We start from the raw sequence: 15859 nt of genomic DNA on the forward strand, positions 1-15859 counted from the left end.
GGTCTCTTTCTTTATCAGCTTTCCGCTTTTCTGGACAATCTTTTTTTTTTTTCATGTCTACTGTTTATGTTTCTCTTTCCCCTCCCCATTTCCTTCTATTTGTCCTTTCCCCCATCGTTATAGATTACTGCAATCGCAATCTTTATTTATTTATTTTTGATTAGTAAAAATGCTGTTGAATGTCTCAAACACAAAGGTGATTAACAATTATTGCCATGGGCTAGGCGCACTTACGTGAAGTTATATCTAGCGTTCAAACCCGAAGGGATATAAGTCCATTGTTACTAAGCTGTGCCGTAAAGCCCCTTCAAGGTGCTGCATCATGCAGTGTGGAGGTATGGTTGCATGAACGTACGTATAAAGCTCCATAAAATATGTTACATTAAACTAATGTAACCATGCTGTAAAATGGCTGCAGTCATCTCTCCTGCTGACAGTAAGGCCTGGTAAGTTGTGGGCATGCCAGCAGTAATTATGGAGGTTTGCCCTCACACCCTGGTGAGGTGCCCTATGTATGGATGGGAGTGGTCACAGGCTCTGACTCCCTGGTTGGTGATGTCAGAGTTGTGTCAGCCCCCAGAGGATACATAAGGCACAGCACTGCTCAAAAGTTAGTTCTGTCTAGTCTAGAAGTTATCAGAGGAAGATCAGAGATAGGGTATTATAAGGACTGTGAGTCTGTGACCAGGGACCTGGCACAGGTGAAGTATCCCTGCGGGGATAGGGAATCCCTAAATTAGGAGGACACACCTTTCAAAGGGAAGTACGGTGAACAATGGAGGGCTGAATACACCCCATTGTGGAGGGCAGCTGGCCCACCGTACAAATAAAGCATGTCCCTGATTAACAACACTCTCGTGTGCAAGTGTGGAGTTATTGCACGGAGAGGGGCACCACAGAGGAGTTCCTCGCCAGGACCATCCCCGAGTGACCGAAGGGACCCTGATGAGGTGGAGGCGCTGCACTGGATCTAGGTAGGACTCAGCACACTACCTCAGCTGCCTGTCTGGGTTGGCAAATCCCCAATACAACATCATGCGGGAGACTCAGGAGTCCTGTAGCCAACAGGTGCACCACCAGACACTACACCGTAATGGGGACTGGTTAGACCACAGGGGCCAATATGAGATTGGGGGGGTCAGACCGGTTCACAAAAACCGTTACACTAACAAAATGAATCCTAAAATAATCTCTTACAGTCAATATGAAAAGTCACCAACTCAGAATAGTTCACGTCTGTACGCCCTGGTAAGTAATAGAATTTAGGGCATCCGTTCAATGACTCACAAAATATAGTTTATCTTCATCTTACAATTGACAATCATATTATATGCTTATTCTGAAATCTTGCAGTAGAATTTTCTTGCTAAATCTGCCACATTTGGAGTAGCACAGAATTAAAAATCCATAAAATAAAAAATGGCAAATGTGTCACTTAACCACCACTCGCGATTCATGATGTTTCACTGAAAATAATCGTAATAATAATACTCACATAATTTGGTTGTGCCATTTGAGCTTTTAAAGGAAAAGGAATTCCTGGTTTGGCAACATGTAAATAATAACCGCCGGGAACAATACCACCTTAAGAGGACAGAAATAAAAGAAAAAGGAAAAAGAACAATGTCATTACATGAGAGAGTTCACATGTGAGAATCTGGGCAGGATCTTTGTTTGAGAAGATATTTCATTGACCACATAAGTGCTAATGTGGGACAAAGGCGGTGGGATGTAGTGTCTGGTACAAATGAAGATGATTGGGGAAAGCATGGGAGAAATGTAGTTATCAATTATCATGATGTGGAATAATAGAGTGGTAAAGAGCAAAGGAAAGTTTCTACAGAGCCTGGGCTAGGTGTGTCTTAAAAATATATAGACAACAAAATAAAATGAAACTACGGTTTGCAAAAAATGAACAGTAAATTGAAGAGAATAAAAAATTTCATTTGAGTTTGAACTAAAATGGAGAAAAGCAACAGCACTAAGAAAATGTGACATTGATCAAGAGGAGTAAGTATTTCCTAAATCAGCTAGCGTTGTCTTTATCAAAAATAGATTAACAACAGCTGAAGCAAAAAGTGAATGTAGGAATAAGGCCCAGATCCACAAAAGTGTCCTAAGCTTTGGCACCCCTCAGCTCCTATTCATATGCATGGGAGTAAAGGCATGCTAAGTAGAGATGGGCGAATACGCCCAAATCTGTTTCCCGGACTTTCGCTGATGTTACCATGAAAATCTGTTTCGCGGTGAAAAATCCGCCAATAGATTTGGGGCGGAATTCAATCCGCACGGATTCATCAAAATCCGCCATTGGATACAACCCGTGGATGGATTTGTAGAATCCAGCAGATTGGATTCCACAAATCCGTCCACGGGTTATGGCATCTGTGGTGTATTGGTAATAATAAAAAATCCGCAAACCGCAAATCACCCTTTTTGACATTGACCTCTGAAATCCGCGGACCAAATAAACTGGCCGATCCGCTGCGGATCCAAATTTGAAAATAAAATTTGCCCATCTCTATTGCTAAGGCTTAGCGCCCTTTTGTGGATCTGACCCTAACTGTCTTCCTAGTTTTGGAAGAGCTAATCCTATTTTCTGTATTCTGTTTTTTTGTGAATTGCTGCCTAATTCCTTACACATGTATGTATGTATGTATGTATGTCTTTATTTATATTGCGCGCTTAATGCACATAGCGCTTCACAGTAGTAATACAAGTAACAATCATATCAATAAAAAATAATACAAATAACAGATAATGGGAATAAGTGCTTCAGACATATAAGTAACATTTAGGAAGAGTAGTCCCTGCTCCGAAGAGCTTACAATCTAATTGGTAGATAGGAAGAACGTACAGAGACAGTAGGAGGGCGTTCCGGTAAGTGGGTCTGCAGGGGGGCCAAGCTTTATATCATGTGTTTAGTATTAGCCACAGTGCTACTCATATGCTTCTTTAAGCAAGTGTGTCTGAAGGTGGGTCGTAAAGGTGGATAGAGAGGGTGGTAGTCGGGTATTGAGGGGAAGGGCATTCCAGAGGTGTGGGGCAGTCAGTGAGAAAGGTTTAAGGCGGGACAGGACTTTAGATACAAATGGGGTAGAGAGAAGACATCCTTGAGCAGAACGCAAGAGTCGGGATGGTGCATAGCGAGAAATTAGGGCTGAGATATGAGGAGGGGCAGAAGAATGTAAAACCTTAAAAGTGAGGAGAATTGAGTGCGAGATGCGGGATTTGATAGGTAGCCAGGAGAGTGATTTCAGCAGGGGAGACGATGAGACAGATTTAGGAAAGAGTGGAGTGATTCTGGCAGCAGCTTTTAGGATAGATTGTAGGGGAGACAGGTAAGAGGCATGAAGGCCGGACAACAGGAGGTTACAGTAATCGAGACAGGAGAGAATGAGCGCCTGAGTCAGAGTTTTAGCAGTCGAGCAACAGAGGAAAGGGCGTATCTTTGTAATATTGCGGCGGAAAAAGCGACAGGTTTTAGATAAGTTTTGAATGTGAGAGGAGATTGTGAGAGGAGATTGTGAGAGAGAAGTCGAGTGTGACCACTTGGCAGCGTGCTTGGTTACTGGGTGAATTATAGTACTTCCAACAGTAATGTGGAAGGAGTTAGTAGGGCCAGGTTTGGAAGTATGAGGAGCTCTGTTTTTGCCATGTTAAGTCAGCGGAGGGCCATCCAGGATGATATTGCAGAGAGACATTCAGAAACTTTGGTCTGTACAGCAGGTGTAAGGTCAGGGGTTGAAAAGTTAATTTGTATGTCATCAGCAAAGAGGTGATATTTAAACCTGAGAGATGTGATTAGGTCACCTAGAGAAAGTGTGTACAGAGAAAAGAGAAGAGGTCCCAGGAAAGAACCCTGAGGTACCACCACAGAGAGATCGATAAAGGAGGAGGAGGTGTTAGCAGAAGAGACACTGAAAGTACGATGGGAGAGGTAAGAGGAGATCCAGGATAGAGCTTTGTTACCAATACCAAGAGTATGGAGAATGTGAAGAAGTGGGTGGTCCACGGTGTCAAATGCTGCAGAGGTCGAGTAATATGAGCAGAGTGTAATGGCCTCTGTCTTTGGCAGCTTGTAGAGCGTCTAGGAGAGAATAGGTGTTGAGAAAATGGAGCAAGTGAGAGAATACAAGACGTTCAAGGAGTTTAGAGGCAAAAGGCAGGAGGGAGACAGGTCAATAGTTAGAAAGACAGGTAGGGTCAAGTTTGCTGTTTTTGAGTAATGGTATAACTGTTGCATGTTTGAAGGAGGAGAAAACGGTACCAGAGTAGAGGGAGGAGTTAAAAATGTGTGTGAGCATAGGGATTCTAGTAGGAGAAAGAGGTTTTAGGAGATGGGAGGGAATGGGGTCAAGAGGGCAAGTGGTAGAGGGAAAAGAGGAGATTAGCAGTGACACATCCTCCTCTGAGACAGTGAAAAAAGAGTCAAGGAAGGCAGGAGGAGAGTTAGGAAGCGGTGTAGGATGGGAGGAGGAAACAGAGGGGATGTTCTGACGTATGGATTCCACCTTTTCCTTAAAATAGTCTGCAATGTCCTGGGGTGAGATGAAGGAAGAAGAAAAGGCAGCTTAGGGTGGTCTGAGTAGAGAGTCAAAGACAGAGAAGAGTTGGTGTGGGTTAGACTTGTGCATGTTGATTTGTGAAGAAAAGTAGGTTTGTTTAGCCTGAGAGAGGGCAGAGTTGAAACAGGATAGCATAAATTTATAGTGAAGGAAGTCTTTCTCCAGAGGCGTTCAGAGGAACGAGTTGAAGAATGCAGCATGCACGTGTGAGAATTTAGCCAGGGTCTGGGGTTAGAAGGGCGAGGACTGCAGAGAGAAAGCGGGGCATGTTGATCAAGAGAGGAGGATAAGGCAGAGTTGTAGTTCCTGACCAGGTTGTCAGGGTCTGGAGCAGAACTGAGAGAGAGGAGAGGGAGGAGCGTAAAGTGGAATCAAAAGCTGGTAGGTTAATAGAGCACAGGTTTCTGCAGAAACGAGGGGTAAATGGAGATGGAGAAGGGGAGAAGCAAAATGAGATGAGGGGATGGTCAGAGAGAGGAAAAGGGGAAATGGAGAAATCAGAGAGAGAAAAGTTTTTAGTGGAAACCAGGTCTAGGTAGTGGCCATCCTTGTGGGTGCTGGCTCTAGTCCACTGTTGAAGGCCAAAAGAAGAGGTTAGAGAGAGAAAGGGGTCATCAATGTGGCAGTTGAAGTTCCCAAGGAGAAGAACAGGGGAGTCTGAGGAGAGAAAGAAAGAGAGCCAGGATTCAAAGTGAGAGAGAAAAGCAGAAGGCGGATGAGTAGAGGTAGGTGGGCGATAGATGACCGCCACGTGGACACGGAGAGAAGATCTGGACATTGTGAGCCTCAAAGGAGGGAAAGGCAAGAGAGGGAGGAATAGGAAGGGTTCGGTAACGGCAGAGAGAGAAGCCCACACCTCTACTCCTGCCATCAGGGCACGGAGTGTGGGAGAAAGAAAGGCCACCATAAGAGAGGGCAGCTTCCAGAGCCGAGTCAGACTGAGAGAGCCAGGTCTCAGTGATAGCAAATAGGAGCAGAGAGTGAGAGAGAAAGAAGTCATGCACAGAGAGGAACTTGTTAGAAAGGGAGCGAGCATTCCAAAGGGCACAGGAGAAAGGGAGAGAGGAGATAGGGTGGCAGGGGATGGGTTTGAGGTTGGAGGGGTTGACACCAGAAGGACTAGAAGTTGCATTTGGCAGGCGAGGACAAGAGCATGTAGAAATAAGGCAGGGACCAGGATTGGGAGAGATATCCCCAGAAGCAAGGAGGAGAAGCATGGATAGAAAGAGAATGTGTGAGGATGATTTGTAGGGGTGTGTTTTAGTGTAGGCGGTATAGCTGTGTAGTGACAGAGGGCGCAGGTAAGAAAGTAGTTCATGTGAACTGAGAAGTGGCGAAGAAAGGAGAGATGGAGATATAAGGATAGAGTTGGAGACATAATGAGGCTGGTAGAAAGAAGTGTATAATTTGAAAAGAAGTGAGGCCATAGCAAATATAAATACTAAAGGCAGCATCACAGCAATAGTAAAGAGCTAAGATGTGCAGTCTGGGATAGATAATATCCTCCTTTCCAGCGTAGATAAAATTCAGGAATCAGGGCCAGTAGGTGTTGTCCACTTGTTCACTCCTTTTGTACTCCCTTTTAAACTCTAGCACTGCATGGTTTACTACACATCTTTAGTTTATTTGCGCATACTTTGATGCATATTTTGTTATGTTGTAATTCCTTGGAGTGTTTCTTCCTCAACCTGGAGCTTCACATTGAAGGATATTTGTTTTACCTAGCTTAAATAGGGGGACCAGTACATAGATAAAATAGATATTTAGGTCACAATTGAATGGTCTTAGTGGAAATATTGCAGTTTTAACTGTTTATGAAACTTAAAAGTCGGAAAAATAAATAAATATGAGTGCTTATATTCTTATTACTTGACCCCTAAAAATGTTTGATGTCTCATTTTAAAGGTTATTGACCAAACATTTTTAACTGAAACAGAAGTCTTATGAGCACAATTAATTAAACTATCAATCTAAATATGAAGTATATTCTGCATGCCCATGCATACATGCAGTTGTACAAGCATATTTTTGCTGTAACATAGATATACACTAAAAATGTGATCTATGTACTGCAAACCTTGAATCTTGGCTCCTTTGTAGATAGGGACGAGTCTATCGAGATCCTCTGGTGGCTCACAGATTGGCTCAAGCGTTGAATCGAAAAGATGAAGCATATTGGCTGCAAGCTGGAAGCCGATTTCTTTTGAGCTGAAATTGCTATGCGTCCATTCATTTGCATAATACCGATTGGAGAACTTGGTCAGGGAGCCTGCGGCCCTTATCGAGACATCATTTGTGTGGAATGTGGTGTCAATTACCAGCCTTTTATCACACACTAGACATGCATCGTTTATTGCTTTGAAGGCTTCATAATCTATTTTCTTCTGAAAAAAATTAAATACTACCTAAAAGACAAATGAGAAGTACATGTGTAATGATGAACTATTTTTCATATTTGTCCTGCTCTCTTATCTGTCTTCACCATTAAAAACATACTTCTTTTATAAACGTCAAACAATTTCCTGAAGGATCACTCTAAATGAGGGTAATATCAAGCCTCAGAAAGAGATCATCTTCCCTCTCCACTATCCAAGGTACTGTACGACAGAAGAGGACTTTTAGACATGGCCATTTTGTTTCCGCTGTTTAGCTGCCGAGGGGAAGTTGGCCGCAGCCGTTTACCCGCTGGCCATTTTGGCCCCAAAGCAGGTGATTAGCATTACGGGTTACGGTTATGGGTTAACGAGTTAAGGTTTTTAGGGTAAGTAGTTAAGGTTAGGGTTTTTAGGGTAAGAGGTTAATGTTTTTATGGTGAGTAATTAAAGTTAGGGTTTTTAGTGAAAGAGTTTAAGGTTTTTATCGTAAGTAGTTAAGGTCAGGGTTTCTAGGGTAAGGGGTTAAGGTTTTTAGGGTAAGGGATAACTTAGTAAGGTTTTTAGGGTAAGGAAGTAATTGGTTAAGGTTTGTAGGCTAAGGGGTTAACAGGGTAAGGGGATAGAGGGCACATTATTTGTGGCAGCCAAATGTCCTGGCTGTAAAGCGGCGGTGGCGAAGCAGCCATGTCGACATGTCCTACACCACAGTACGATAACTTTGGAGGAAGCTTACTAACCAACCCTTCTAGTGGACCCAACCATATAAAATACTGCAATTGCTACCAGGTAAAAGAGAAAATGGGGAAGATTAGACGAGAGAGGAGGAGTGAATCACCACTACATGGGTCTTGAAGAACACTCCTCTCTTGTAATCATGAGAATATTGAATTTTTGTGAGGTCCTAATGTGCTACACAGGCTTCAAACAGAAGAAAATGCAAATGGATACATATTCTATTGTCTATCTAAAGATTGGGGAGCAAAGCACTGGCTTGGAGAATGAGACAATTGCCGAGTAGCAGAAATACAATAATACGCTAATGTTACCTTGTTACAAAGTACACTTTTGGTGTATTTTTTTTTTTTTTTACATTACTTATAAGAATGATTTTATAGCTATGGCACTTCCAATATAATTGCAGTTTTTGCCCACTTGCACATTCACATTTGCTAAATCACTCACTGCATATTGGTACAGGCAACATTATGTTACCTCACCATTAGCTTTCCAATGCACAAATCAGAAAGGTCATTGATTATAGTGTAAGTGGGGTCTCGCAAAACAATGCAGGATGAAACACATCTAATTGACAAATCTCCCTCAAGTACAGTATATTTAGAACTTTTTTTTAATGCTTGAAAAACATACCCCTTTACAGCATAATGTCTACTTACAGAACACTGTAATCTCAATGGCTTTGTGTCAGTAGTGAAAGAAGCACATTGTATAGTGTCGGGATCAGCACCATCATTCCATTGTGCTAGCTTACAATTGTTGTAGGAAGTCACGCCAGCTGCTGACAAGGCTTTCTGCACAGCTTCTTCTATTGACAAGTTGTTAAAGCAAGTAGTGTTCGAGGTAGGTGGAGGTTGTACCAGGTGGATGCGAACGCCACTAATTCCGAGTGATAAAAGGGTGGAAATGGTGGTGTAACTGTCAATTGTATTCCCGTACACAATCACATTACCTGAAATAAAAAAAGGGAAGCATTGTAGGGCATAAAAAGACCAAATTAGAAGAACCATTTCGTTTTATGATAGAGTTGCTCTTAGTGACCCACTTATTTATCTGATGCTCTGAAACAATGTTACCTAGCAACACCAAACAAGATAATTTAGAGAAATATCTGAACAAAAATAGAGTGTGCTTGGCACAGATGGATAGCATTGGGTAATGTGCAAATAAAAAGAAATGTCTTGCAGACAAAAAAATTCAATTTCCATGGGTTTTTTGTTCTGCAAGAGGATTTCCGTGCGCAGGGCCATAGTACCTATATGAGCAACAACGAACACATGTACACTTTAATATATAACAGTATGCAAGCTTGTGTTGGCCTGTGTATCTTTTCGCATGTTTATATTCATTGGTTACAGCAGTGATGGTTATTAGATTAATGTATCATACCAATAATGAATTATTAACAAGGTACTTGTAACCTGTTAATGCATATCTTTCTATCAAGCGATGATTACAAAACTCCCTGTAAGTCTGCTATATCTATCAATATATATACAATATATCAATATTTATACAATATATACAGTGTTCAGAAAAAACGGGACCCTTTTTATTTTTCATCATATCTTGCAGACAAAACCCTAAATTCTCATGAAAATTTGAGCAATTACAGTATAGATGCGTCACAGTGGATTATTACATTTAAGAATTAGTTGATAATCTAATAAATATTCTTTGGAAGTGTTGATGTCATGATGACCTCATCAAGTGCATAGTTACAAAACGGTGTTAGCGAAGAAGATAAGCATGTTATAAAATCCTTGAAACAGAGCAAGAATTATTGGCCAAAACGCTTACATAAAGTGTTTCCTGATAAAGGTTGGTCGCTAGGACTGAAAAAACGAATTTGTAAAACCACATATCGTTCAGGAGTGGGAGCAACTGGATCAATGCTTTATTATACAATGACGTTCTCACCATCCAGCTTGCATTCCAGCAGATGAAGGACATTTTGAACACACACTTTGAATTCAAACTTTATAGTAATCTTAGTAAACAAAACAGTAATAATAGTTCCAGCACTCACTAACTAGTAGAATGAATCTCAAGAGTAGGTAATTGCCAAATCAAAAAAAGATATTTAATGTCAACACAAGTCAAATCCACGGATCGATGTGACCAACACAAAAGCGTCTAAAATACATACTGCAAAAAAACATAGTATGCAAAAAACATAATATCACACAATGGGAGGAGGGGGTGGGGAGGAGGGAGAAACAAGGAGGGGGGGGGGCAAAAAATGGGGATAAGCAGGGGGGCAACGTTTTGGGGACAAACCCCTTCCTCAGGCCCGTTCCCTCAGGACCCCAAAAGGGGACACAGAGGTATTTCCCTTCCCCAAAGCCCCAACACAATGAAACAGCAACCCTAGCAGATTACGCACACAAAGCACCTCTAAGTAATCAATCTAAGAGTATGACAAAGAAAAAGTAGAGAGGATATAACTAGTGTGAAATCAGACCACAGGGTATAAGACATCTAGCATAATCACAAGCACTTCTCCTGCTGCAAGGGTGACTGCTCTTGCAGCAGGAGAGGACACTGTCGCGCCAAGAAATCAGTTTAAACTGATTTCTTGCGCAATGCGCGCCCCCTCCCGCTTCTGCGCACACGCATGCCGCATGGACGTGAACACTGCCTTAAGGCAGTCTGTTCGCTCAGCGTGCAGACGCGTCCGCACGGTCTGCGGTACCATGGCCCCAGCCTTATATAGTGATATACTACATAAGAGACGTACAATTGTGCACATTTTCATGGAGATTGAGCGATAAATATATAAAATATGATGAAAAACGAAAGGTGTCCCTTTTTTCTGAACGCAGTGTAAATATGTTAAATATATTAGCCAGATGATCTAGACTGCATTTCCAGTGGACTACAAAGTGGTGAATTTACCACCTACCACATTTTTCCCCAAATTGCTGTCATATTTCTATGCACAGTCATTATAGTATGAGTATACATAATCTTAGGTACTGTGGAAAAGGAACATTAATACGATATAACAGAGTAATATGGCTAATCTTATTTACACGTGTACATAGGTCACACTCCCACACATTTTATTTCTTTTCAGAGAGAACCTGAAAGATGATTTCTGTTGCCCTGACACGACCTTTCCTACTTGAGCCAACTCTGCAATAAGGAAATGTGACTACAATCCTGCAGCTATTGCACAGGTGTGTTAACATTTGCTATAGCATTATGGTTTTCTGCAGCCTTATTTTGATAGGACACAGCTCACACAAACCAATTTCTGCTACGTTATTTCAGCTCACATGCCGAAATATGCACTAACACTTATTGCCTTGTTCAAATTAGGCCTCTATTTTACTGAAATATCATTTTTAAGTATTAAAACTACTTGGCAAAAACCTAATTAAATCATAAAATTGTGCTTGTGTCCGTTTAATTAAATAGTACTGTCAGATTATCTGTTGTTAAAAGTGAGCAAATAGAGCACTGCAGATTATCTGCAAAAACATTTTCATGAAGTTTTTCACCTCCTCCCACAAGGCTCATTGGGCAGGGGCATTTTAAGGCTTTTCATAGATAACCCGCTGTGTCCTTGTTTGCAGATTCCAGAATCACTATTTCTGGTGAATGTGGGTGTATTCTCATAAAAAATACATTAGAAAATCCATTATTTACAAAATGTCGGGGAAATGAAAAAGTGCGAGTTAGACCGCCGAATTTAAACTTAAGTCGTGAAAAAGATGGAAAAGACCGGGAATCGTGAAGTGGGAAAGTTATTTGAAGTGGACGAAAGCAACGTTTGTTTTTGGAGAAATAACAAAGAACTGCTCGCGAAAGCAGAAAAGCGACGACGAATGCAATGCCACGGACACCCAGCCTGGCCGGTCTTTAGAAGAAAACCTCTTTAGATGGATCACTGTTCAACGAGAAGCTGGACTCCCAATCTCCACGACGAACGCAATGCCACGGACTCCCAGCTTCGCCGGTCTTTAGAAGAAAACCTCTTTAGATGGATCACTGTTCAACGAGAAGCTGGTCTCCCAATCTCCATTGTGAAGATTCGGTCAAGGCTCAAATAACGGCTTGAAAAATGGGACTGCAAAGTTTTCAAGGTGGGCCCTCGTGGTGCTATCATTTCATGGGCTGCAAAAATGTAAGGATGCGCAACAGAATAACCGTCAGTCAAAGTCTTCCTGCCGACTAGGAAAAGAAGGCAGAGGCTTTTCTGAAATTTACGAAATATGCTGTCAAGAGATCTAATTATAGTCCCAGTCAGATTATAAACATGGACGAGGTGCCGCTTAGTTTTGACTATCCTCCAAGCCATACTGTTGAGGCTTGTGGAAGTAGCACTATTTCCATTAAAACAACAGGTCATGAAAAATCAAACTTTACTGTTTTAGCTTGCTCTGCTTTTGGAGGAATGTTGGATCCTCTGATAATTTTTACAAAGAAAACTATACCCAAGGAAATGTTTCCTAAAGGGGTTATAGTCGAATTAAACAAAAAGGGTTGGATGAACGTGAGTATTATGACAAGGTGGCTGGACACCATGTGGGGAACACAATAAGGAGTGGTTTTTCAATCACTTTAAACGGTCTCCATTGCGTACGTCTGCACACGTCTCTTACAAGGGGAAAAATAAATTCCTTCCTGACTCCAAGAATTGGCAATCGGATTATTGCCTTGATCAACATTCTTCCCATGTCTACTTATTTGTTATATCCCTGTATACCTTTCCTTTCTAAAAAGATGTCCAACCTTTTTTTTAACAAATCTAGTGTATCTGCCATCACAGTCTCCATGGCTAATTTATTCCACATTTTAACTGCCCTTACTGTAAAGAAACCTTTCCTTTGTTGCTGGTGAAATCTCCTTCCCTCCAACCCTAAGGGATGTCCCTGAGTCCTTTGTACTGCCCTTGGGATGAATAGTTCTTTTGAAAGCTCCCTGTACTGTCCCCGAATATATTTGTATATAGTTATCATATCGCCTCTTAGACGACTCTTTTCTATTGTAAATACATCTAATATAGCTAGCCTCTCCGAATAAATTAGATTGTCTATCCCCTTTATTAATTTGCTGGCTCTTCTCTGCCCTCTCTCTAGTTCCATAATGTATTTTCTAAGGAGTGGTGCCAAAAATTGTACCCCATATTCAAGGTGTGGTCTTACTAATGCTTTGTAAAAACGTTGAGAAAAATGGATGTTTGAAGGACTTCACACGTACTCAAAGACTGGAAATATGTGCTGAGCAACACTTTCCGAAGTAACATGTTGGGTGAAGGAAACCTGGGATGACGTAACTACTCGAACGATGACAAATGCCTTCCGAAAAGTGTGAATTTCTAAGTCATCTGATTCAGAAGATCGTAGCAACAATGGCGGGCTCACTGAAAATGAAGACCATGATCTCTAAAACAGCGAATATTCACAAATGTTTTGCTCGGACACGGACGATTCTGAGTTTGACGGTTTTTAATAAAAGTATAAGAGTATACAATAGCATCTGAAGATTGGTATGCATTTCTTTTTGGTTGCACAGCAGTTTTGAATAAAAGTATAACATCTGAAGATTTCTGGTATGTATTCTTTTTAGTTGTGCTTAAGTTTTTTTTAATTTATTGTTTTCAATTTCAGTTGTGGTTTATACGTAGGGTGACCATTCGTCCCGGTTTTGCCGGGACAGTCCCGGTTTTTCCTGTGCTGTCCCAGTTGACAGTCTGTCCCGAAAATGTCCCGGGTTTTGCCCCTGGTGACTGGTCCCGTGCGCGAGTCGGCGGCGGTGCGCGGGGGCAGCGTGAGGAGGATGCGGTGGTGCGCGAGGGTAGCGTGAGGAGGATGTGGCGGTGCGCGAGGGCAGCGTGAGGATGCGGCTGCCGTGAGTATTTTTTTTTTCCCCAATAGCAGGATGCCGGGGGGCCGGGCTTTAGAGTAGAAGCAGGGGATTGGTTGGAGGTCAGGATATGCCGTGGGCGGGGCTTAGTATCGGGGACGGATGTAGTGAGTTGAAGTGTGTGTGCGTGTGTGTGTGTCAGAAGGAAGGCTCACAGCTGGCAACTGACACGGCAGACTGGAAAAAAGCCTCACTACTTCTGGCTCCCTACAGTGGCACTACAGGTAAGCCCCATGTCGCCTGTGTGTGTGTGACTGCCCCCCCTCCCAGTCTGTGTGTGTGTGACTGCCCCCCTCCCAGACTGTGTGTGTGTGACTGCCCCCCCTCCCAGTCTGTGTGTGTGTGACTGCCCCCCCTCCCAGTGTGTGTGTGACTGCCTCCCCTCCCTGTGTGTGTGTGACTGCCCCCCCTCCCAGTCTGTGTGTGACTGCCCTCCCTCCCAGTCTGTGTGTGACTGCCCTCCCTCCCAGTCTGTGTGTGACTGCCCCCCCCCAGTCTGTGTGTGACTGCCCCCCTCCCAGTCTGCGTGTGACTGCCCCTCTCCCAGTTTGTGTGTGACTGCCCCCCCTCCAAGTTTGTGTGTGACTGCCAACCCTCCCAGTCTGTGTGTGACTGCCCCCCTCCCAGTGTGTGTGACTGCCCCCCTCCCAGTCTGTGTGTGACTGCCCCCCCTCCCAGTCTGTGTGTGACTGCCCCCACTCCCAGTCTGTGTGTGACTTCCCCCACTCCCAGTCTGTGTGTGACTGCCCCCACTCACAGTCTGAGTGTGTGTGACTGCCCCCCTCCGAGTCTGTGTGCCCCCTCCCTCTGTGTGCCCGTGTGCCCCCTCCGAGTCCGAGTCTGTGTGCCCCCTCTTCCAGTCTGTGTGTGTGACTGCCCCCCTCCCAGTCCATGTGTGTGTGTGACTGTCCCCCCTCCCAGTCTGTGTGTGTGTGTGACTGCCCCCCCTCCCAGTCTCTGTGTGTGTGTGACTGCCCCCCCTCCCAGTCTCTGTGTGTGTGTGACTGCCCCCCTCCCAGTGTGTGTGACTGCCCCCCCCCCAGTGTGTGTGACTGCCCCCCTCCCAGTGTGTTTGTGACTGCCCCCCCTCCCAGTGTGTGTGTGACTGCCCCCCCTAGCAGTGTGTGTGTGACTGCCCCCCCTAGCAGTGTGTGTGTGACTGCCCCCCTCCCAGTGTGTGTGTGACTGCCCCCCCTCCCAGTGTGTGTGTGACTGCCCCCCTCCCAATGTGTGTGTGACTGCCCCCCTCCCAGTTTGTGTGTGACTGCCCCCCTCCCAGTGTGTGTGTGACTGCCCCCCCTCCCAGTGTGTGTGACTGCCCCCCTCCCAGTCTGTGTGTGTGTGACTGCCCCCCTCCCAGTCTGTGTGTGTGTGACTGCCCCCCTCCCAGTCTGTGTGTGTGTGACTGCCCCCCTCCCAGTGTGTGTGTGACTGCCCCCTCCCAGTGTGTGTGACTGCCCCCCCTCCCAGTCTGTGTGTGTGTGTGACTGGCCCCCTTCCCAGTCTGTGAGTGTGTGGGGCCAATGTGTGTGTGTGTGTGTTACTGCCCCCTCACAGTCTGTGTGTCTGTGTGTGTGTCTGTCTGCCCCTCTCCCAGTGTGTGTGTGCCCCTCTCCCAGTGTGTGTGCCCCCTCCCACTGTGTGTGTGTGTGGGTTTGTGTCTGTCCCCCTCCCAGTCTGTGTGTGTGTGTGTGTCTGCCCCCTCCCATTCTGTGTGTGTGTGTCTGCCCCCCTCCCATTCTGTGTGTGTGTGTGTGTGACTGCCCCCCCCCCAGTGTGTGTGTGACTGCCCCCTCCCAGTGTCTGTGTGTATCAGTGACAAAATCTATACAGACACCAACCCACTCACCCACGTGTCAGTCAAACGTGTCACCCACCCATGATTCAGTCGGTCACCCATCCACGTGTCAGACAGTCAGGCAGTCACCCACCCACCCAAGTGTCAGGCAGTCTGTCAGCCACCCACCCACCCAAGTGTCAGGCAGTCTGTCACCAACAGTGTCAGGCAGTCTGTCGACCAAAGTGTCAGGCAGTCTCTCTGTCTGTCTCTCTGTCTGTCTCTCTCTCTCTCGGTCTCTGTTCTCTCTATTCTGTCTCATCTGTCTCTCATCTGTCTGTTCGTCTGTCATCTGTCTGTCGTCTCTGTCTCTCTGTCTGTCTCTCTCTCCTCCTGTCTCTCTGTTCTGTCCTCCTGTCTCTCTGTTCTGTCCTCCTGTCTCTCTGTTCTGTCATCCTGTCTCTCTGTCACGGTCTCTCTCTCTGTCACTGTCTCTCTCTCTGTCACTGTCTCTCTCTCTGTCATTGTCT

At 44.4% G+C, this 15859-nt stretch overlaps 1 protein-coding gene across 6 annotated transcripts in view; it reads right to left on the minus strand.

Annotated features, from left to right (window-relative positions):
* The window catches only part of CFAP61 (cilia and flagella associated protein 61), a 346774-nt gene that overhangs the window by 71288 nt on the left and 259627 nt on the right, over positions 1-15859 (minus strand). For all 6 annotated transcript variants that reach the window (XM_075596251.1, XM_075596250.1, XM_075596248.1 and 3 more), the window contains 3 exons: positions 8338-8630; positions 6646-6973; positions 1496-1584 (listed from right to left, as the gene is read on the minus strand). In XM_075596251.1, coding sequence (XP_075452366.1) covers positions 1496-1584; positions 6646-6973; positions 8338-8630 — 710 coding nt within the window. The remainder of the gene's footprint in view (positions 1-1495; positions 1585-6645; positions 6974-8337; positions 8631-15859) is intronic.

Source organism: Ascaphus truei, chromosome 4 (assembly GCF_040206685.1).
Source record: "Ascaphus truei isolate aAscTru1 chromosome 4, aAscTru1.hap1, whole genome shotgun sequence".
Lineage (NCBI taxonomy): Eukaryota > Metazoa > Chordata > Amphibia > Anura > Ascaphidae > Ascaphus > Ascaphus truei.